The 23,606-nt window shown below is 38.9% G+C and overlaps 1 protein-coding gene across 1 annotated transcript in view; it reads right to left on the bottom strand.

Moving 5' to 3' along the window:
• The window catches only part of LAMA1 (laminin subunit alpha 1), a 99,225-nt gene that overhangs the window by 45,895 nt on the left and 29,724 nt on the right, over positions 1 to 23,606 (bottom strand). The window contains exons 5-21 of the mRNA XM_030227590.2: positions 19,866 to 20,045; positions 16,989 to 17,078; positions 16,416 to 16,533; positions 15,183 to 15,361; positions 13,613 to 13,718; positions 12,956 to 13,116; positions 9,932 to 10,072; positions 8,805 to 8,978; positions 7,168 to 7,269; positions 6,247 to 6,458; positions 5,003 to 5,114; positions 3,988 to 4,098; positions 3,102 to 3,229; positions 2,420 to 2,506; positions 1,961 to 2,172; positions 1,362 to 1,468; positions 233 to 413 (exon numbers count right to left, since the gene is read on the bottom strand). Of these exons, the coding sequence (XP_030083450.2) occupies positions 233 to 413; positions 1,362 to 1,468; positions 1,961 to 2,172; positions 2,420 to 2,506; positions 3,102 to 3,229; positions 3,988 to 4,098; positions 5,003 to 5,114; positions 6,247 to 6,458; positions 7,168 to 7,269; positions 8,805 to 8,978; positions 9,932 to 10,072; positions 12,956 to 13,116; positions 13,613 to 13,718; positions 15,183 to 15,361; positions 16,416 to 16,533; positions 16,989 to 17,078; positions 19,866 to 20,045 (2,401 nt within the window). The remainder of the gene's footprint in view (positions 1 to 232; positions 414 to 1,361; positions 1,469 to 1,960; positions 2,173 to 2,419; positions 2,507 to 3,101; positions 3,230 to 3,987; positions 4,099 to 5,002; positions 5,115 to 6,246; positions 6,459 to 7,167; positions 7,270 to 8,804; positions 8,979 to 9,931; positions 10,073 to 12,955; positions 13,117 to 13,612; positions 13,719 to 15,182; positions 15,362 to 16,415; positions 16,534 to 16,988; positions 17,079 to 19,865; positions 20,046 to 23,606) is intronic.

Below are 23,606 nucleotides of genomic sequence, written 5' to 3'. Positions count from 1 at the left end.
TTCTCTCATGCACCCTTTATGAGTTATTTCATAGTCACCACCTTTTACAAGGAGGCACAGAGTAAGCAAAGAAACGTTTTGTTCCCTAGCTTCATCAAAGTATTAGTAGACCTTCCTACAGATTCTTCTGTATCATCATCACAACAACTGACCTTTGCCAGAGTTCAACATACAATATATTGCTGAAAGAAACTCCAGACAAACCCTGGAAGAATCATGGATTAGAGCTTACGTGTGCAGCCACCATCCTGGAATGCGTAAAAGCCATGAGCACAGCGATCACACTTCTCTCCAGCCACTCCTGGCACACAGTGACACTGCCCCTGATGACTGCAGTCCTCGGACACCGAGCCAAACTGACTGCAGTTGCAGGGAACACAGCCAAGCCCAGTAAGCAGCCCATAATACCCATTCTGTTGGAGAAGAAATAGATTTGTGCCGTCTCATAAATTTTTGAAAATACTACAATATACACTCTTGTTTTCTCTTGTTTACTCCCCATGATGTCGGACCTGCATGAATCTTGGCCAGCACTTGTGTGACTGCTGTGGAAAGAGTCCCTGGCATTATGTCTTCACTGCTGCCAGCTACAAAGAAATATGCCCTCGGGTGAAAAACTCAACCCTGAAATGCTCTCATGGTCCTTAATCTCACAAACAAAACACTATGTTTTGAAGCCTGATGCTATTCTAATTTAAAGACTTGCATGAGGTGAGGGTGGGCTGTGCTGATCAAGCACAGATACCTGTGACTATGACTGAAAGCCTAGAAAAGAGCAGGTCAGTGACCCAGCGTACATGCACGCTCAAAGTCATTCAACTGGGCCAGCCCAAAAGCAGCAACTGGTCACAGATTTCCTGCTCTGGTCTCTGATGTAGTTCTACACTTAGCATAGACTGGAAACTGCTGGTTTGTATCACCCGTGAATGTCTGCATGTTGCTGTAACAGGCCTGCCTTTCAGCTGAACCCCTTGTTGGCATTCAGCCATGATGTATGTATTATCACCAACTACATTTCTTCAGACTTCATTTGTGCTTTTACAGAAGCACAGCTCTAAGATCCCTTCAGGTTTGTTAACAGTTTGGTTTGGTTTTTGACTGCACACTGTCAGCACCAGCCTGAACAGCCCTATGCAGGAGGGTGCTGAGTCAATTACACAGCTTCACATCTGCAAGGAGCACAAGTAAAGCAATTTTCAGCCACAAAAACCTCTGCATCCAAGCCTTGGTCTCCACTCCATAGGCCCCTCTCCCCCAAACCTATTTGCTGCTGTTCTCTGTATCTGCTCAAATCACAACCTATAGATAAAGAGGAAGACAAGAAAATCTAGACATTAGCAACAGGCAATATATCTGCTTACCAAGCATTTATCACATCTTTCTCCAATTACATTTGATTTGCAGGAGCAAATGCCTGTCTCATGTTGACAAATACTTGAAAGGGAACCATTCACGTGGCAGGCACAGGCTTGTTCGGACAAAAAGAAACCAAGTTTAAAAATTAGTCATGTGTATCTACAAGCATTCATTATTACACAGAATTCAAAATCTGGTATATGATGTGTTTCATCTGTTTATATCCCACAGATGCTAATATACCACAAAAATACCTGTGCATTTGGACTAAAATTTAAAAAACAAAACACCTCTGAATAGCTGTATTTGAAAAGTTTTTTTCTTTCAGCCCTATATGTGACATTCAGAAGTAGGAAATGTGTCCAGCATGTCACTGGAAGGACAGTGTTAAGCAAACCAATAAGTTCCAGGGATACCAAGTATAAAACTTTACATTCCCCTCCCTCAGCCTAACCCAGCCTCAGAGTTTTCAACCTGCACTTGCCTACTCACAACTTGAAGGTTAACTCTTTCAGCAAAGATGCAAATGTCCCCATCCATTTTGCACATGAACACTACATTTTTGTGTTCTTTAAATGTTGAGAGTAAAAAAATAACAACTTACCACGACAGTTTTTGTCAATCACTGCATCCCCATAATAACCATCAGCACACTTTTCACAGTGGTGACCTGCCGTGTTCCCCAGACATTTCAGGCACTGTCCTGTGAAGGGATCACAGTGGCCCTCTTCTTGAGGGTCTACATTGCCATTGCATTCACAAGGAGCACATGACTGTCCAGCCATCAGAGGATTCCCATAGTAACCATTAGCACACCTGCATTAGTTTAAAAACTTTGTCAGCTGGAGTGTGGTCATGTCACACACTCTCCTCACTGAAGAGAGTTTCTCCTGTTAAATTTTAAACTAAAGTGTCTCCGTATTACAATGAAAGACCAAAAAAGAAGGAAAATGTTATTAGGCATGTTCTGTACATGTGGTATGAACAATAGAAGGAAGATAGGATAATGAACACCTAGTGATGGCAATGATATAGAAGTTTCACCCAAAATTAGTGTACATACCTTTCACACTGAGAACCAGTATAGCCAGGAAGACATTTGTCACAGACAATTCCACCTTCTTCACTCAGCAGGCAAGTGGGACTGAAACTAACAAGAATATTTAGGGCAGCTGGCATCAATGCACAGAATCACAAGACTTCAGCAAACATTCAATATCCACCCTTCCTTGCACCTAGCTATATAAACATACAATTGCAATTTTTCCTAGTTTATCAATGCTTTTAACATTACAACGTGTCAAAATAATAAACATATAATTTTTTAAAACTCTTGGATTTTTTTTACTTTAAAAACAGGATTTTTAAACTTCCTAAAAACTTGGCCTTCATTCTAGCAAAGCAGTACAATTGCAATATTGAGTTCCTTTTTTTCAGATACAACACTTCTGTCCTTCTACTTTTTTTCTGAAAAAAACAAGGAAGATAACCATAGTTGTGGTGCAAAGTTCAAGGACAGCTTACTTTCATCCACCATGCAAAATCATACCAGTTCACTCAACCTGTCTTAGTCTAGTCTATATATTTGTCTACCTCGAAAAACAATGCTTCTATGAGATATATGCAAACAAAGATGAAGAAAAACAATTCCTTTTCTCTCTCCTTCAGATGTCATGGGATTTTTCTTTTTCTCACTTTCTGGTTTTGCTGAAGATGCAAGAGACAGTCTTGGATAAGAAGCTTACTTGTTTGCAGCAGAACTCAGAGGACACGCACAGGGCTGGCAGTCCTCAGATGTTCCCTGGGATGGATTTCCATAGAAGCCAGGCAAGCACTGATCACAGAAAGGTCCCGTTGTGTTGTGTTGACAAGCCTGTGAGACATGGAAAAAATCTTTTTGTATTTTCTCTTGATGGTTTTTTGGCCCCCGAGGGATTCCTACAGCAGTCTGCATGCAGACTGCCATCCAAGGAAGCCATTCTTCAAGCCATGAAGAACTGCCTAGAACACTGAAAATTAGTGCTTGATTTTTTTCTGAGTTATGACAATCCTGATTGGTTTTTCCTAAATTTTAGAATATACTTTATGTAACCAGCCACTTTACTTGTACACATACTTAAATGCATTTCAAATATTGCACACATTTGCAGTAACAAACTTATATAGTTTTTTCTGGTGTTTAGCCATTTTATTCCAATAACCTTTAATTTTCAGAAGAGAGCTGAGAGCTAAATTTCTTCTTCACAAGTAATGTGCAATTTCCACTGGTGTTAGTCACGGAAGATGCATGTATATCTGAAAACAGATATTCACCGCTTAAATTTGTTCTTTTCAGGAATCTGCAGCAACCAAAATCAAGATTTTTACCAGCCAGTATATAATGGCATTTTTGCATTAGTTCTGACTATGCCCCACTTGAAATGATAAACTGAAACAAATTGTTTATTGGAAAACACAATAATGGAGTCTTGAAAAATACTCTGAACTAAACAATGAAAACCAACAAAAATAAACACTTGGTACCCATGGCTTGAAATTATGTGCACTGTAAACTTGTCTCCCACAGTCCAAATGCTCTCTTAACTCCTAAATAGATGCTTAAAACGCAGAACACTTTGCAGGATGACTTACAAAGCAAACGCCGTGAATGTCACACTCAGTTGCGTGCCCATTGCACTTGCAGGGCTGACAAATACCTCCAAAGAGTATTCCATCCACACGGTAGTACCCAGGGAGACAGGACTGAAAAGAAATGAAGGGGAAAAAAGCAGTAGCATTATGTGTGTTGAAAATACACATCAAAACTTTTTCAAAGAGTGCCCTTCCGACCACCCACCATCCAACCCTTTCACACTGTGGTAACTGAATGCTCTTTCAACTCTATTGATGTCACTGTAGCTCTTTTCAAGTGGTTGTTTTTTACTTGCACTAGATAAAGGGGATAAGAATTAACTCCATAAAACTTTGATTCATCCCTTTGTTCCTTGCAGGCACGAAAGTTTTTTGTATGGTTTAATATGTGACATTCCTTATTACAGGACAATAGAAAAGATATTCTACCACCACTGCAGAATCATTAACAATGCTATAGCACAATTTCAATATTTTCATACTGAAATTATTTGTCAAAATAATTCCTGCTAGTCTGCAGTAGGACTGTGCCTCTTTAAATCTTCTATTTACAGATACACAAGACACCTTGCACAATGCATTTCACCCTTGTGGGCTCTTCCAAAAGCTAGCATTCCTCCCTGCTAAGGTTCCTCATTGCCTCCATAAACTTAATGGCACATAACAGGAATAAACTGAACATGATCCAGAACTCCAGAAAAAGTGCTATTAATGAGTAAGATAAACTCAAAGTAGCTTCACAGAGCTTTAACAGCTGCTCCCTCTGAAACTCTGATATTCTGAAGCACATAATCATATTTTAGTGCCATGAAAAAGAATTCAAAAAATAAGTTTAAAATCCTGTTTGGAGTATCTGAAAGAAAATACCTTCAGGATTGCATAAAGTATAGTAGGCAGCAGTTCACCACAGAACATACACTCTAATGGCAGTTTAATTAAAGGCAGCCTGCCTTTACACCTAGATCCTTTACAATAGGAGATAATTTTGCATATACAAAACACTGCAAGAAGTTACCTCACAGGATAATCCTGTGTAACCCTGAGGACATTCACAGAATTCCACATCTGGAGCTGAAGAAAGATCTATAACATTTGCACTTGCAGTATCCAGGGTCACAGAGTCCAGCCTAGGGTTAAGCAGGAAAACATCACATCATTCATTTCCCCAGACTTTATCTTCAGCAGGACAGTTTGCTTCTGGGGAGGTAACACCACTGAGCACTGCTCCCTGGCAGGGACAACTGTGGAATAGGCACTAATCTCTTTTCTCTTCACAGTAGTCTGTTATCATAGTCTTATCACAGCATTTGCAGATGTCTCTTGTTATCATTATTGTTACTAGAAGAGACAACATACTCAGCCACAGGTAACATTTTTATAAGAAATCTTTGCAAACAATCCTTTAAGACAAACACGCTATCCCTAAATGAACATAAATTTCACCAGAGTGGTGTGGGTGCACAAAGCAAATTTGGTATCAGTTCCTATTTTATTGACATGAAATGCTACCAAATGACAGAATATTCACAGAATATTTTGAGTTGAAAGGGATCATCAAGTCCAGCTCTTAAATAAATGGCCCATATGGGGGTTTGAATCCACAACTTAAGTGTTATTAGCACCATGCTCTACTTAGGGAATGAGGAAGAAAGGTTGTCAGCGAGTGTAAGGAAATTAAGTAAATGATGAAGCTGATTTCCTTGAGAGCAATACAACTTTATTCCTGTATTTTGGGGAAGAGGTGAAACTAAGATCCGTAAAATGACACAGATACTGCCAATGCTGCTTTGAGACTATGGAATGATCAGCTAATCCGTTGCAGCCTAATTTTCCTATTAAGGACTCCCTCAGAGATGAGTCTCAATAACATCCACAAAGAAACAGCAAAAGAAATTACAATTAATGTCTTTACTGATAGGTTTTCAATAGGCAGTGATGGATTAACTTGCCATATACCCAAATAAGCATACTGCAGGGAGCTCTGGAGCCATTTCCCCCTAAAAAAGCAGCCATTGTAATATGACTTTAATGCACTATTACTTTAAAGCAGAAGACAACATCTCTGTTATCAGATATCTTTAAAATCAAATGTCCCTTACCACACACTCTATATAACTGTGTTTTGGGGACAAAAACTGGTCTTAAGAAAATTCAATAAACGCCATAAAACTCCAGGAATACTGCCACTAAGAATCATGATTCATATGCAGAAAAATAATAGAACTATAAAGATTAACTTGAATATTGTACCTCACTTACCTGTACACAGCCTTTTTGGCAATGTTGTAGTTGGCTCTGATGAGAAGATGGGTCACATTTGCCAGAACAGTCATCAACATTTCTCGGTCTATTGCCTTTTTTGTATTAAACTCTATGAAATTGTCTGATACAAGTCTCACTGAATTAGAATACTCCTCATACGGCTGTAATGACAAGCCTGCTGCTCTTGTACTCAGAATCTGCCCATTACCCTGAAATTGAAGGACAAGAGAAAACATTTTCCAGATTTGCATGTATTTTATTAAGCAATAACATTTAGTGTCAAATACACATCCATGTAACACAGAAAAAAGGCAATCAAACTAAATGCCTTGCATTAAGAAAAAGTAAAAGTCTACATTTTCTGTGGCTTCAAGACCACAATCCCATTCTCTCTCAGTCCAGAGACTCCAGAGTTCTTTTTAAAAGAATAAACTGAATTGCAAAAATTGAATATACCTACAAAACAGAATTTCCTTTCTCCTTTGTTCTGTTGCTAAGTACTCATAAAAAAATGGTTTTGGAGATGCCTGGATTTAGTATAGAGCTTTATTTTTTAACTGCAACATAAATCTAGAAAAGTAAACAACCAGTAAGCACACCTGTTTCATAAGCCTTTCCAGTTTATTGCAGTCTGTTTTGTAAACCCAGCTTTGTACATTTGGTAATAAGCAACTCACCCATATACACACAGATTAAATTCTAGGTATTTAGTATTTAAAACTAGTATGGTATACCTACAATTTCAGACAAATGGATTAGAAAATCGGAGAAATGAGTAGTAATAAAATTTTGACAGTGACATTTAAGGGACTTAAAACTGACAAAACTACTAGTATGGCAAGATTATTTTATTTTTTAAGCTCTTCAGAGATTCTTAATAACATGTGAATAGTAACAAGCTGAAAAAAAAAAATCCACCTGAATGATGACATCCACACTAGACACTATATCACTGTCCACGCTCTCCATTGGAATGTCATAAGATACTGTATACTTCAAGTCTCCGCTAAAAGCTGTGAGCTGAAATAACAAAAAGAAAAGTCTTATCAACATGATAACCTCCAGCCAACACAAAGCTATTACACGGGTCAGTACAATCCCCAAATTATAAGACAATTTTAGGCTTACAAATACCACTTTACATAAGAAGTTTAACATGCCATGAGTGTCAGCACAGGGACAAGAACTGGCTTGCTGCTGTGCAGGTGGTGAGAGCTAGCTCGAGGCTTTACAGGTGATTCAGATAAGTGCCCTCATTCAGTGAAACACTAACAGCACTCTGATCAGACAGCTGAGGTGTACACTACCATCCTAGCCAAGGGGCACAGCATCTGGGAGTTTTTCACATTCCATACACCACCTTTCAGGGTCCTTAGCCCCTCACCTCCTGCTGACTACAACAAAGTAAATTAAATTAATAAGAAATCAGAATTTGAGTAAGTGTTGCCCTGTGCAAAATCTGCTCCTTAATATTACACTTTTTACACTTGTTTTCATTTACTGTGTCACTATAATAACAATAAACACAGCTGCACAGGCAGAAAGAGTGGACTGAAAATAATTACAGGTAAGGCTGCAAGGATTTCCTCTCCTCACCACTGGTGAGGCCACAGCTGGAGCTCTGACTCCAGTTCTGGGCCTCCCAGTACTAGAGAGAGGTGGACATACTGGAAAGAGTCCAGCAAAGGGCTACCAAATGATTAAGAGCCTGAAGCATCTTTCATATGAGGAAAGACCAAGAGTAGCAGGACATCCCACCTACTTTTGTAAGGCTCAGAGAGATCTTACCTATATACACACAAACATCCTTAAGAGATGGTGCAAAGAAAATGGAGCTGGGCTCTTTTCAGTGGTGCCCAGTACCAGAAAAAGAGACAATGACCACAACCTGAAATACAGGAGGTTCCTGCTGAACATCAGGAAACTCTTATTGTGAGGGTGCCCAAGCAGTGGCACAGGTTGTTTAGAGAGGTTGTGGAGTCTCCATCTCTGGAGATACTCAGAAGCAGCTCTTTGATCATGGAACTGGTTAACCCTGTTCTAAGTTTCCCTACATGAGGATAGAGTAGGTCCCTTCCAGCCTCAACTATTCTATGATTCTGCTTCACAAACTAGGGCACCCAGAGCTTTAGCTAGTAAACAGGGAAAAATTAAAGACAAGTTATTTGGAAAAAGAAGATGGCTAAGAAGCAGGCAAGAGCATTTAATGGTTCCATCTACTGTGATTGGACAAGGCATTAAGGGTAAGTTTTGGGATAGGAACCAAGTGCATGGGAAATGTGAGCATGTAAGTCAGCAACAGGAGAGATTATACTGTGTCAAGGATAGGCAGGGAAGGAAGTGGAGAGATGGATGAACTCGAAGTGCAAGAAGAGGGTACTGGGAATGTCTGCACAGGAACATTCTGATTTAAAAAACAGAGATAGAGTAAGAAGTTTGGTAATACTGAGCTTTATGCATAATCTTTAATTACAGAAACTATATATTTAGAGCAACAGGTTATGGTTAAGACAGAGAACCTATGAAAGAGTTTTGACACTTAGCTGAGTACTTACTTTATTTCCTAGATATGCCTCAGGTGCTGACCAGTAATAAGTATTTTTCAGTACTTTCACAGCCTCAGTGTTGTTAATACTTATTTGATGGGGTCCATCAAATTGGCTTCGCTGAGGCTGCACACTCCTTGCTTTGTACAGATCAGTAACGAGCCATCCAGTCATGTCTGAAATCTGCAAGAGTGGTGATATTAATGGCAGTCAGGCAGTTGTGTCATTGAGAAAGCACTCACCTCTTCCTAGATATTCATTCAAACTGATGGATCTAGAACACTTCCATTAGCCAAGTTGACACCAACATATGCAAATATGCCACTTCAGACTAGCATGGTCTCCACCTCTCTATTTGACAGGAACAAAAATATAAAGAGCTTGATTTTCATTCTTCCAACAAAATTAACATTATACCTATGCAGCTCCCTGAGATAAAAATGCAGAATTTCAAAGGCTCCAAGGACATTTGTCCCTATTTATAGATAGGGCTGAGATGGAGAAAAGCAAAAGCTACAGTCCCAGAAGAGGGACCAAGACCAGAGAACTTAGTTCTTCTTACAGAGAGAGTTTTATTCAATCATCTTAGAATTTCAGTCAATTTAATATGTCCTCCTCCCTTTCTGTTGCTCACAAAACAGAAGATCTAAGTGAGGCTAGCTCTGCAAAGATACACAAGGAATTTAGTGGGAAAAGAGTGGCCTCAAAGTCCCATATCTTAAGAACTGTCTAATCAGAAAACAGTGATATTTATAAACACTGTTTGCTAAGAAAGAGTATTGGTCATATTGCTAGAGGTCCAATAGCCTTGTCCATTAGGTACAATTGCAAAGAAATAGGCTTGGGTTTATTTCTTCAGCATGAAAAAAAACTTTAACAGTCAGAAAAAAGTTCATTTTTCCAGTGCATTACGGCAGCCTTCACTACCCAATGCTTCTGACATTACTGCAAGCCAGCAGGGCCAAAGCCTGCACTGGGATGAGTTGCTGACTATCTCAGAGCTGCCCAATGATCCTGAAAAGCCATTCCTCTGTAAGGAGACACACACCAGAATTTGAAGTTAACTTGGGCACGTGAGTACATTTTGCAGCTGCTTGAAGAAAAAATATTAGGTCATGGACATAACATTTAAATACCTGACTGATGGGCCATGTAAGACTGTCACAGACGTCAGAAACACCAAAGCAAAAACACTCTGTACAGCCCTGAGGATTTCTTTCTTGCAAATTGTAGAATCCTGGTTTACAGAGATCACAGTTTTCACCTTCTACATTTTCCTGTCAAAGGCACATAACATTTGGTTCACATCAGCATTATTATGGTAACAAATACCATGGATTAGGTGGGATTTAGGCATAACAGCATTCAGAAGGTTGTAAAAGAAAACACATTTCAGCACAGCAGGATTATTCAATAAGACTCAGAGCTTAAAACTGAAACTGATTGGAAAAATTCATCAGAATTTGCCAGTTCATCAAAATCTAAATAAACCCCAGCAAGGGTTCTATTGTAGTAAAATTTCAACACACCAGAGTTTGAAAAGCTTCTGCCAGCTTGCCAGTCTTCTTCTCATGTAGCATGGCTTTGTAGATTGCTCTGGAGAGAAAATCTCACATTTTCTGAACCCAGATTACCTTTCAGATATCTCACCAGATAGAATCCAGAAAGTTCAGCTTTAAGGCCAAGCTCTAGGAGCCACCACAGCCAGCTTCAAGACAATAGTTTCTCAGCCATCTCTTAATATTTATGCTCTGATGCCCACTACTGCTGCCACCTCTTCCTGATAGAGCACCACACTATGATAGCTGGCAACTCTTCCACCCAATATGCTCTGGCTAAGGTCCAGACTCTCCTGCTCCAGAAGTAAAGATGCTCCACTCCTTTAGCTCCTTTCATTGGTATTGTGCCATGCAAATTGGGTAGTTCAGAGCATACAGCTACAAACCTCTTTCAATGCAGAATTTACAGGGAAAAAAAACCATCCCAAACAGTGCACCTAATATTCTATCCTTGTAAAATTTGTGCAGCAAATATATGGTGCTTTCTTAAAAAAAGTTTAGACAATTGCTGCTGACAAACAAACCAGCAGAGAAAATATCTGATAAATACCCACAAAGCTGTGTAAATAGCAGATCTCCATGGGCATTTCCACACACTAAGATACAGAATATTTCCTACTGCCAGGGACAAGATTCTTATCATGTCCTAGCTTTGTATCAGGACAAGACCTGAACACACACCACTCTCCAATCTCAACTTTTTGTTTCAATTATGGGAAATCTCCGCTACAAAGACAAAAAGAACTTTACAGAACACTTCACAAAGTTCCCTGATACATATGGTTAGGACACTAAGACTGCAAGCATCCATGTGAAGAACAACTGTCTTACTGTTTTGAGGAGGCCTATACAAGCTCTGCATTGCCATGTGAAATGCAAAGCCCGTGGACCGAAATCTGCTTTCAGAAGTGTTACCAGGGTACCTTCACTTCAGTCACAAGAATCACTCCAGACTGCAGACTTATATCAGATCTGGTCCTATGGAGCATATTTCAGGCTTACCAAGGAGAAATCTGAGATTTCCAACTGTCTTTCCTTCTGGAACAGTGTTTGGCACGTCAAGATTACATAAAACCTCTGTACACAGCCAGATTATGTCTTTTTGTAAGCAAAGTACAACCTGTGTTGGCAAAGCATATTAAAAATTCATGATCTCCAGTTCTGATTCAAAGGTTGAGGATGGCTGCTTCTATTTGTTCATATGCAAACTTGGGAAAAAATCTCAGGCAAAGTACCCCTGATACAATGAGAACTTAAAATCTTGGATTTTTACAGAAAAAGTTTTTGTGTGCTGTCTTCAGTTTTTTTATTTCTCAGTCTTCAGGATGGATTTGGATCACACATTTCACTGTTTAACATTATTAGACAGAAATTACTTATTTCTTAAAGAAAAATAAAAAATCTTACCCAATGACTAGACCTCCAGAACTGTGTCTCAGGAAAGATCAAATATCACAAAATGCACTATATATAAAAAGAATAGAGTCTGCAAAGGCTTAGGAATCCTGTTTCCTTCATTTGATATTTGGAGCGCACAACTTTTCTCCTTTCATCTCTGTAGGTGGTCCACTGGCTGGTGACGCTCTTTGTGATCCAGCCTAAAAATTCTGTATGCCAGGCTCATGCCCACAGCAGCACTGAAAAGGGGGAGTTTCTAGTCCAGTTTATACCAAAATTTTCACCAGTTAGCTGCATTGGCTGATACAGTGTTACCCTAACTCCAACTCAGGCACTTATCTCCTTTTGCGCATTTCAATTGGCAATTTGAGCCGTTTTGTTATTCCACAGTCTTGTTATTTATACAGGTTTGATTGTTTGGATCAGATAAAACATGCAAAAGGACTAAATTTTCAGAAGAATTGTCAAACAAACCATGTTATCTTTGGCTCCTGTTCGCTATCATATTTGGCAACAAATACATAAACTACTCCAACGCTTGGTTCAGAAATTGAGTAACTTCTTTAAATATTAACACAGTTTTTTAATAAAATTCAGTGGGATCTACAGCTGCAAGAAATTTTAAGAGGTTTGGATATTTACCAAAAAATAAAATGCTGCAAAACTGCTCTCTTTTTAAACATTTTTATGGTTTATATTTTGTAATTGAATAATTAAACCATATTTCATACATATGTCTAGTGCAAGTGTTCCAATAGTTCTTTCCAAATGCCTGCTGTTTCTTTACACAAAGCAGATGTTTTAAACACAACATTTGTTTACAAGCAATCAGTGGCTTTGAAGAGAAATATCAGCTCATTCCTAAACCAAATCCAGCTAGGCATACTCACTCTCAATGACTGCCTCACACTTGTACAGGTTTTATTTCATTTTAATGTCAGTCTGGCCCATTATTATAGAAAATGTTGTATCAGTAACATACAGAACTACGCAACATAAATTACCATATTTTTTCAGAGAATACAGAGTAATAATTAGTACAGAGAATAATTAGTAGTTTTGAGTTCTAGGCTGTCAAATATATACCAGGTTACATCTTATAAAGGAAGTGATGTCCCCAGGAAATGAAGCAATTTCACTATTAAAAAGGAGTTAATAAACCACAGATTCCATGTTGAACGCAAGTGGAAGTTCAGTACTCACCTTGCAAAGACAAGGTTCCATGCATGGATCTTCATTGATGCTACCAACCAGGCTGCAGTTACATCTCAGGCAGTTCGGGTAGCCCCGATACCCAAAAGCACAACGATCACATTTCTCTCCTGCATAACCTTCCCTGCACTGACACTGGCCTGGCAAAGTGCCTTGAATAGCAAAAGTAGATAGGGAAAAAAAAAAAATCAGAGCAGGCAATAGGCTGGACTCAGGATGTCTCAGAGGGTACAAATAACTTAGCATTCCTTTTTTATTACACTCCATGCCATATTCTGCAGATACTTGGCACAAGGTCAGTCTCACAATCTATTTTTCACATTTAAAGAATCAAATGCAGAGAAATTGCAGCAAAATGGATTTTGTTACAGCTGTAACAGAATTCACAAACAGTGTTAGAGCTCAACACCTCACATTGTTTTACACAGTAGGAGCCCACAATCCCCACAGAACTCGGGATTCATGGACCTGACATACCTTAAAATCATGAAAGTATGTTATGCCTCAGCCTCACCACCCCGACGATTCACCAGTGTTTTGAAGTGGTATCTAAAAGGCAGCCTTTCAAAGGTAGATGGTGTTCCCTCAATTTCAATGACCTCCAGCCAGACTGGAAGTTTAGGGAAAAGGTACTTGCTGTTTCCTTACCATGCTGGGAGTCAGAATGGTGCTCATCCTTAACACAGACGGAACTCAGAGAGCCAAACTGGTCACAGTCACAGGGATAGCAGGGGTGATCCTCATAGGGAGAAACCTGTAAAATAAAAGTTCACTGCCAAATTCTCAAATTATTAACTGGGAACAGTAAAGTTACATCTGTTTCCTGTCTTCAATCACCAAAGCTAAGATGAATAAAGACTGGAAAAAATAATATGGGGCAATGGATAAGGGGACTAGTCTAACTTTAGCAAGCATAAGGGTCAGGGGATTGCAGTCTACAAAAAGCTTAAATATGGGAACAAAAGTTGATCTTCAATAGCACAAAAATATAGTAACTGCTAAAGGCTGGAAGCTGAAGTCTGACACATTCAGTAAAAATAGACTTTTTTTTAAAGTAACAGCAATTAACCACTGTGAAGGTTTGCCAGAAGATATGGAAATGTTTAAGACAAGAGTGGATGCTTTTTGCAAAGACATTCTGGTTCAAAGAGGAAGGAAATTAAAGAAATCTTTGGCTGTGTTCAATGGAAGGATGGCTTATCTATTAATAAAGACTCATTATACCTTCATGATCTATAAATATTTTAAATATAAGGCAGTGAAAATCATATGGCAAGATTTTATTTTTTTGCAGGGACAACTGTCGTTTGAGGTGCTTCAGCTCTAAAGCAAATCAGTAATGACCTCACATTTAATGGCTATGAGTTGATCAAAGACCTTTCTTCAATGCTTCTTACAGTAACTCTGAGACACAATTCACTTCTTTGGATGAGCTGTACCTGCTGTCTACCCATACTCCTATGGACTCACCCTTGCCCTCTACACCAATTTATGTCAGATTTTGAAGAATGGGTTTTTCAAAATATGAATGAACCTACCAAAGCAAGACCATGTGAAGTAGAAATTTAGTTCAGAATGTCTCATTACACAGAGACCTCTAACACTGCAGTTATATGCAATACTAAGTTACATAAGTTCATATATTTAACTCTGTCAGCCACATCTTAATAAATGTCTTGTAGAGTTTATGCCCTTTTTCCAAAGAGTGACACTGGAAAGCACACTCAGAGCACAAGTTCTGCAACAATCATATCAAGAAGAGCATTTGTTGCAACATCTTATGAGCCAAAGATTTTGATCTTCGAGCCAGGCCTTTTTTAATGCTGGTTGAAATGGGCTGATACAAGATGGTACACAATTTTGGCACTTGTGAAGACAGTGAAAATTTAGTACTTTGGACCTTTTTAGAGCTTAACCCACAGGAGAAATGGATTTCCTATTAGAACACGTACATTTCCACACTAGAATATCAACCGTCATTTTCACTTATAATTTTCTTCTCCAACACCTTGACTTGCCCTCCTACACAACTGGACAAGCATTTTGGTTTTTTCTGAGAGTTTTGGCGTTAAGTCATTTACCAAAAAAAAACCCTCTATAGTTCTTAGTTATTCTGCAACTAATAAAAAACCAATATATTAATCACAATCAGCTGAAATAGGCATGACACCATGTTATAATTCACCAAAACATCAGAATGGTATTTTCTAAATCTTACTTTGTGTGGTCTAAAATATCCATCAGCACACATTTCACAGTTGATCCCAGTAGTATGTTGAGTACAGTTTAAACACACACCACCTCCTACAAACTGGCCATGAATATCCATGCTCCTTTTCTGATCTGCAATACTCTGGTTGTAATAACAATCTTCTGCTTTGTTATGACAGTTACATTCTGAGAAAGAATGGAAAAGAAATACATTTTTTTTCTTATTTACACTGTGAAAAATGTCAGTGATACAGGAATTGTCACAAAGTTGAAAATATAAGTAGAAGAGCCCATGATGTCAAAACTGTGCTTTTCCCCTTTAACATGCCATGTGCTTTATCAGATATAATACACTATATTTCTGAGCAAGCAAGCAAATTTCAAAACCACTGTTATCATTTTAACAGCACTGGTTTTATCAGTATTCTGTATATCCTACTAGGACAATCTTGTCAGCACTGTTGTCAACAGTGATGTGTGCAATTAGCAGTAACTGTTCCTTCTTCTGTCCTCTGCATTACAGATAAAAACCCATCTAATTCTTCTCTTATTTGTATTATAGACAAAACCTGAGAAGCCAAAGAAGTACTTAAGTATAAATTTTATTTAGTTTAAAGAGTGGTATTATGACTTGTGCAAAGATTTCAACTAAAACCACTTCTTTTCCATCTGGAACTTTAAATTTTATCCAATAGGTTCTTAATAGTCTGCAGCTTGTGATATCCATTCGTAATGTGAAGTGAGAAAATGCACTAACTAGCCCTAGGAACACATTCAGGCATACTGGCACAGCCTAAGTCAATCTATCAGACAATCTGAAGTATAATTGGCCAATAAAGAGTTTCTTTCAAAACATTTGCTATCAGAACAAAGTTCTTCATCTGACAAAATTTATGATCAATTGATGAAAACTGCACTTCAAGTAGCTAACAAAATGATTTATGCAAATCTGCTAGTTTCTACAGGAGTACAATAAATCCCCAAGTCCCTTTGAAAAAGATTCTGGGAGCTGTACTACATGACAACTCCACTAGCCAAGGAGTTGCACTGAACAGATTATTGAGAACCATCTGAACATTTATGATTAGAAGTAGGTTCTCTACCTCTGAACAATCCCATGAAGACAGTTAATAGTTTGTGGCTTTTTCTGGGGAATTAGTACAGATCTGTATGCAAGCAACATCAAACAAGACAATAGCAGGGCTTCATGAAACTACCTAAAATGCCTGTGCCTACTTACTCTCACATTTGTTCCCAGCAGAAAGGGTTCCTGGCCTCCATGGTTTCTGGTGGTAGCCTGGACAGCATTTGTTACAGCTCTCTCCACATGTGTTGTGTTCACACTGGCACTGCAATTTCTAAGAATAAAAAAAATCCACTTTCTTGAAATATTCTTTAATGGACAATTTAATAAATTTTGCCAAAAGTCTGTTCAGTATCAATCTTACTCCAAAAAATGGCATGACCCACAAATACCCCACAAGTGGCACTGAACTGCTCTACCATGGTACATCAACTACTAGGAAATAGCCTTTCCAGAACAGGAGGAGCAAATCTCCTGTGCTGCAAGACAGACTATGTCTTGTGCCCCTTGAATTGTTTAAATTCAATGCCAAAGAAGAGTTAACTTCAAGAAAGATACGCTACAAAACCCAAGTATGCTTTCTCTGAAAAAAAAAAAGGAAAATATAGCAAATAATTTGTATGCATCATAGGACCTATTTAAGCTTCCTCTTTCTCATTTTCCTTGGGATTTTTTTTGTTATTTTATTTGGAAAAGTTGTTTTGCAAAAATAATGACATTAAAGAATACCTTTGTGATTTCATCCAAAGGGCAGCTTCGAGCATGGCCATAACAAATACACATGCCACCAACAGAGATGTCCTTTATTGAATAGTAGTACTACCAAAAAAAAAAAGTGAGAAAGGTATGAATAAAAGACATTTACATGTATTTACATTTCCCTGCCCCATTCTGGGAAAAAAAAAAAAAGCCAGTATTCAACTGTTCTGTATAAATAAAAGAAATGCTTGAAACTATTTGCCATTTGGGGAAACCTTCCATTTTTTGCAGTTTTTATTTTTCCTGTGTTTTTCCCTATTGGTATGAAAAACAAACTGACTTTTAAGTATGTATGTAAAATTCCTCAGCTTTGAGAAAGACCACCAAATGTGACCTCAACTGAAATGCACTTGCAAAAGAAAAAAAAACCAAAAAACAACTTTTTTTTAACTTTAGAAAAGAAGTCATCAAGCATAAAAAATTGCTCTATTTTACAGTCAGTCTGGGGACTAAGAGTATGCTTCCTTAAAATGGGAACTATCCCTGCCTTAAAACCACGTTGCACACTCATTTCCAGACCAGCTCTTTGCAACTACTGTGTAGCCACCAGTGAAATACTCTATCCAAACTCTTAACTTGAAAATTGCAGTTACAGCAGAATACTATCCATTAATATTGCCAGGTGGTGAGCAGAAACAACATACATAAGGAAAGGATTTAATTTTCAAGGCAAAGAGGAGGCAGGAAATGACCATCTGGGTTCAGTTACAGCTGCAGTATCAACATGGTTGGCCTGTTTGTATCCTGGGAAGTATGTACTACAGGGGAATGAAAAAGAAACTCTTTTTGAGGATACTTCTAAGGGAAGAGTTCAATGCTCTCAGACCTAGCAACCCTAATGTCAGCTGGTTCAGGAAGAGAGGTAGCCCTGGGTGGTCAGACATGCTGACTCCTGGACTGTTATTTCTTTGAAGGCTCTTGGAGTTGGAGCAAACTATCTTCTTTGATTTCATATTTATTTTTTTATGGTCTTAAATTTTTTATGTTCGCTATTTTGGGAGGATTTTTAATGTTATCGGCTTGAACTACAAAAATAATTCAGTGACTTACCATGAACAGTAAGTCCTAAACTACAAAGAAGGAGTTTCAGGCTGAGGAAGGACAAAAGCAGAATTTAATTTCTCGCTGCATTCGCTACTACATCTCCTTTGTCTTACTTTCTGCCAGTGCACAGCTCACAGCAGCTGTGTGCAGCTTGGGGTTGAATGAGCGACCAGTGATAATCAAATGCTACAGACAGAAATAAATAAAAAGAACATAGAAATAAAGGTGCTGTTGAACACTCAGAATCTGCATTGGCCATTTTTCAATACTACATACAGGGAACTAAACATAATTGGTATCAACGACTGCAGCAAAGTCCTCAAAGCCAATAAAAACAGCATCCAAAACCTGGAAGTGGTTATTTTTGTTGCAGCTAGTTGCACAACAAAGTGAGACTCAAGGTGAGACATCAGGATTTGGGAACCCTGGCCAGTATGTGTAGTTCTTCACGTAAAACTGCACTAAGCAGCGCTAGGTGGTGAAGTACTGAGCCATGGATTGCACAACTGTGTATGTTACAAAACCAGTGGCAATGCTTGGCCTCCAAATTCTTGTTTCCCAGCGTATGTTTGTACGCTTTCATGTCAAACTTTTGTTTTTGGGGTGTATGTCTCGATATGCCAATACTATCAATAGACCTAAATATCAACCAGCTTGCTCTGTCGGAACATCTCACCTCTCAGGCTGTGCATTTCCCTATTGCCAAGTAAGGCACAGCTGGAGCAGCTGTCCAATACTCTGCTCTTGCAGTCTCCATGCTAACAATTCCCATTGACAGAAAATGCAAACCATCCAGATTTTACACTTTACAATGCTGCAGTTGAATGGACACCTTGAAAGCACCCACTAATTCCTGACCAAATCCAAGTTCCTTCCTCCCTTCTGTACTTAGCTATCCAGACAGCACAAGGATTGCCTGCATCAGAGAAGTCACAAACTGCAAGAATCCTGTTGCTGCACAAGGAAGAATTGCCTGCAGATTTTTTTCAGGAAAAGGAGCTATATAAAGGAACTGAAGGAAGAAACACTTCTCATGTTCTCCTGTCCTCATCAGAAAGCCTACTTTCACAGAAAAACTTGAAGCCTCTGAAGTGTTAACCTATGAGTCATGGGCAAATTAAGATGGTCAAAATGGCAAGATACAAAACAGAAATCCTTTTCCAGCAGAAAAACTGTTAAGACTTCCAATTTATGTGAGAACCTGAAGAAGTCAGCCCAAGTGCTTGGGGTTCAGTTTCCACAGTTTCAGATCAAACCTGAAAATCAGTTAATGGTCTCAGAATTCTATAGAAACATTTTACATTAATTTATGAGATCTAAATCAATTTATTATAACTGCCTTAAAAATAAAGAAAACTCTTATAAGACATGAAAATTCACAATAGCAATGTTTTCAAATAATTATATTTATGAACCACAGCACTGGGTCCTGAAATCCATGATACACCACAGAAAGTACTGCGGTGGCGTCAAGAGGAACCTCAAAGGGCATCTCCATCAACCAAACCACATTTTGTATTTTGATGATAAAGCACTATAAACACTGCTCCTAGCACAAATAATTCACACAAATAAATTAAAACAAAAACTAAAACATAAACTATCTTGAAAAGCTTTTTCTAAAAGCTGTTTGTGACAAGATATTGTTGTTAATGGTGTCAAAGGCAAGGCAAGAATTATTTAAAACCTATCAAAGCGGCCATGAATGACAGGGATTAAGTATTTATTTCTCCTTCTCAAATAGGTCAGAATAGACTCTCCCATCAAGCTATACTGAATACCATTTATGAATAATCAGCTTACCCTTCTGGTAACAATGGGGTCTAGTTCCTTAGGATCATTATGGCTGAGAGTCATGAGGTCAGCATTCAGAGTTCTAATACGCTGCAGTCGCAGGCGAATGTATCGTGCAGAAGTAAATTCCAACAGCTTCTGTGAAGGATCATCAGCACTAGGCCTACCATTGATCAGTGAGGTGTGAATCTGGAAAGAAAAGCTGACTTAGTCACAAACATTGTGATTCATTTACCACAACAAACATTAGTCAGAATCAAAACCACAGAACTTATCTTGTTCCCCAACAACTCAGGATGGGGACGTGTTAGACTACCTAGAGTTCCTTTTATTTCCCCATTGTCTATCTGCAGGTAAAATTCCTGCTGCCTGAGTCACACTGTTCTGAAACCACCCTTATCAACTCATCATAGTCCCAAGTCTCCTGGGCTTTTGTGGAGATAAAATAAGGAGAAAAACCAAGGTACAGTATCAAGGTGAGTCCCTAGGTCCTGCAGTCTTCCTTCCTCATTGAGATAGAATATGTAACTCGGGCCAGAAGTTCAATTTTGTCCTTACACATTTCTTCTCTGCAAATAGAAAGATCTTATTACAAAGCACAAACTGGTCCACATTCTCAATCTGGGGTCATTAATCCTACACCTAACAGTGACAAGGTTGCACAACCAGTAAACAAGTACTCAGTGATAAGACAATGCAGTGGAAAGCCCAACACAGATGACAACTGAAAGCAAGGGGCTGCCAACACAAACCCACTCATTTGACCTGCATCTTTCTTGCACAATTCCAGTTGACCCCACTAAGATGGCTTTTGGTATCAAACTGCACAGCTTTTTCTGGCAACAGCCCCTTTCTTCTTTCCAAAGCTAATTAGCAACACACAAGGATATAGTCCCCTCTGACCACACAGTCCCTGCTCCATTTTATGTAAAAAACAGAAAAACAAGACCCTATCCTACAGAAAATGAACAAGTGTTCAACAGTTTACCTGGTGTCCATAACAAAGGGTCAGCTTGTCAGCTGCATTTCAGAGTGCGTGACATATTCTCATTTATGAGGAGTAATTTTGTCCCATGAACTTCTCTTGAATTTATAGTTTCAGCTTTGTCCAATTGTCATATTGTTCCCCTGAAAATATTCCTACATGTTATAGATTTTTTATTATTATTATTATTCTTTTTTAAAAAATTTTGATTCTCTAATGGAGCTAGGGGCTCCCTAGGGAGTAACTGTGCTATTTAAAAGACATACAAACAGACCTGTAATGGAGGTCACATTCCCAAAATTATCATTTTGACATTTATTGATTAGCACCATTCCTTCTTAATATTCTAACATAGTGTGTTCAAAGATTTTCTACTTTTCTGATAGCCCATTCATTTTTTCAACCACAGAATAAAACCAAAATGTTGTGAAAACCAAAATGTTTCCCAGGTCTCATCCTGCAAATTAGCACCACCTGATGTAATATTCAGCTCTCATAGAAATACAGAGATTTTTCTAGTCCATTTACTTTGCCAAAGCAGGATTTATTAGAGTTTTTTTAGATGTTTGACCAACCCATTTTCAAAGACCAGTGTTGGTGCTGACTTTACAACTTTCCAAGGCAATGTACTTCAGGCCTTTCCAGCTTTATTGTTAGAAATGATCCTAATCTCTAAACCATGTTTTTCCTTGTTGCAATTTCAGAACTCTTCCTGGATTCTGTCACAGACATGAAAAGATTTTTCCTCTTTGTACCCATGTTTTATGCAACTCAGTCTGTTTTCTTCAGGCAAATTGACTGTGACATACTCATTCAGAAGTTATGTTTTCTACTGGGAATTACACAGCAGAATTGTTGGTCAAATCTTCAAATATCACTGTTTTCCTTTGACTGAAAAAAATTTACACATATATACTCAACTATAGATGAGCACAACTTCAGCATGGGGCACCATATCCTACTCTCATCTACTTTTTAGTACAGACATAGAATTTGCTGGGCTCACTGCAATCCTTTGATTTCCTCAGCCAAGAGAGCAGGACCCAACCACGGCACTGGAATTTATAACACACTGTGCTTGCTTTTTATCACTTAGACACCAGCCCCAGAAATGCCTGTCCAACCAATTGGCCACGTGTCACATGCCACTTCATTCTACATCGTCTTTCCTGCCTTATATATACTCTCACTACTCAAAAGTAGTGCCTTCAAGTGATGAATGTAAATTATTACTCACTTTTTTACTCTGAAGTTAAAAGCTGAATAGCAGAAATTCTACTGTCTAGAAATTCTATGAGTAGAAATTCTGTAACAATACACTTAAATCTTTATAGAGACTGTAGAGGAATCTTAACAAGCAGAAAAAGGGAGAAACAGAAAGGATACTGACTAAGACACTAAAGAAGAAATACCATGATTCTCCTTGCACACTGCTACATTTGCCTAATATATTGCTTATATAAGCTTATACACACTGTAATTTCTATATTATGTATTTTTGGCTTACCTGTCCTTTATAATTCAAGACCATTTTCAAACAACTGCAACTTATGCCATGCAATTAATCATGAGTCATAAACTGATTGTGTAAATTGCCAGAAGCAGATCTTCAAGCAGTATAAATCAGACAAACAACAGAACTTATAGTCAAGAAGATATATCTAGTCAAACCTGAGCAAAATCTAGCACCAAACTGGCAAAATGTCAGATTTGGCAAAAAAATGTTATTAATGACATTTGTATTTAGATATGTGGTCTCTTTACCCTAACAGTTATCTCACATCAAGACACTCCAAGCTGATGGCAGAAAACTCGGATGCCAGCAAATGCTGGATACAAGGCAGGCTTTTACAGAGATGAGCTGGTTTGCAGGGCCATTCTTAAGTGCAACAGATTGGCCAGAACAAATTACAAAGCCCTAAATACATATATTTTCCATAGAGTTCCAAGATTCACTAATGCAGGTTGTGAGATATTCTGTGCAGGCAATGCTCCTGTCTGACAGACAATCCAGTTACAAAGGAGCAGCCTGTCCTTTGTGAATGACAGCTTTTATGCATGTGTCTTAATCTGCTGGAGGGCAGGAAGGCGCCCCAGAGGGATCTGGACTGGCTGGATTGCTGGGCTGAGGCCAGCTGGATGAAGTTCAACAAGGTCAAGTGCTGAGTCCTGCCCTTGGGTCACAACAACCCCAGGCAGTGCTACAGGCTGGGGCAGAGCGACTGGAAAGCTGCCCAGCAGAAAAGATCCTGGCGTGCTGGTTGACAGCAGCTGAACCTAAGCCAGCTGCATCCAGGTGGCCAAGCAGGCTAATGGCATCCTGGCCTGTGTCAGCAGCAGTGTGGCCAGCAGGACCAGAGCAGTGATTGTCCCCTTGTATCCAGCACTGGTGAGGCTGCACCTCAAATCCTGTGTTCACTTCTGGGCCCCTCAATCCAGGAAGGACATTGAGCGGCTGGAGTGTGTCCAGAGAAGGGCAGTAGAGGTGGTGAAGGGTCTGGAGCACAAGTTCTGTGGGGAGCAGCTTGGAGAAAACAAGGCTCAGGGGTGACCTTATCACTCCCTAACCTGACAGGAGGCTGTAGCCAGGTGGGGGTTGGCCTCTTCTCTCAGACATCAAGTGATAGAAGAGGAAATAGCCTCAAATTGTGCAAGGGAGTTTTAGATGGGAAACTAGGAATTTTTTTTTTTGCATAGAAATGATTGCCAAGCATTGGAGAAGGCTGCTCAGGGAAGTGATGGAGTCACCGTCCCTGGAGGGACAT

Source organism: Serinus canaria, chromosome 2, assembly GCF_022539315.1.
Source record: "Serinus canaria isolate serCan28SL12 chromosome 2, serCan2020, whole genome shotgun sequence".
Taxonomy (NCBI): domain Eukaryota; kingdom Metazoa; phylum Chordata; class Aves; order Passeriformes; family Fringillidae; genus Serinus; species Serinus canaria.
Note: the sequence above shows the minus strand (reverse complement) of the source record. Positions and strands in the feature narration are given on the sequence as shown.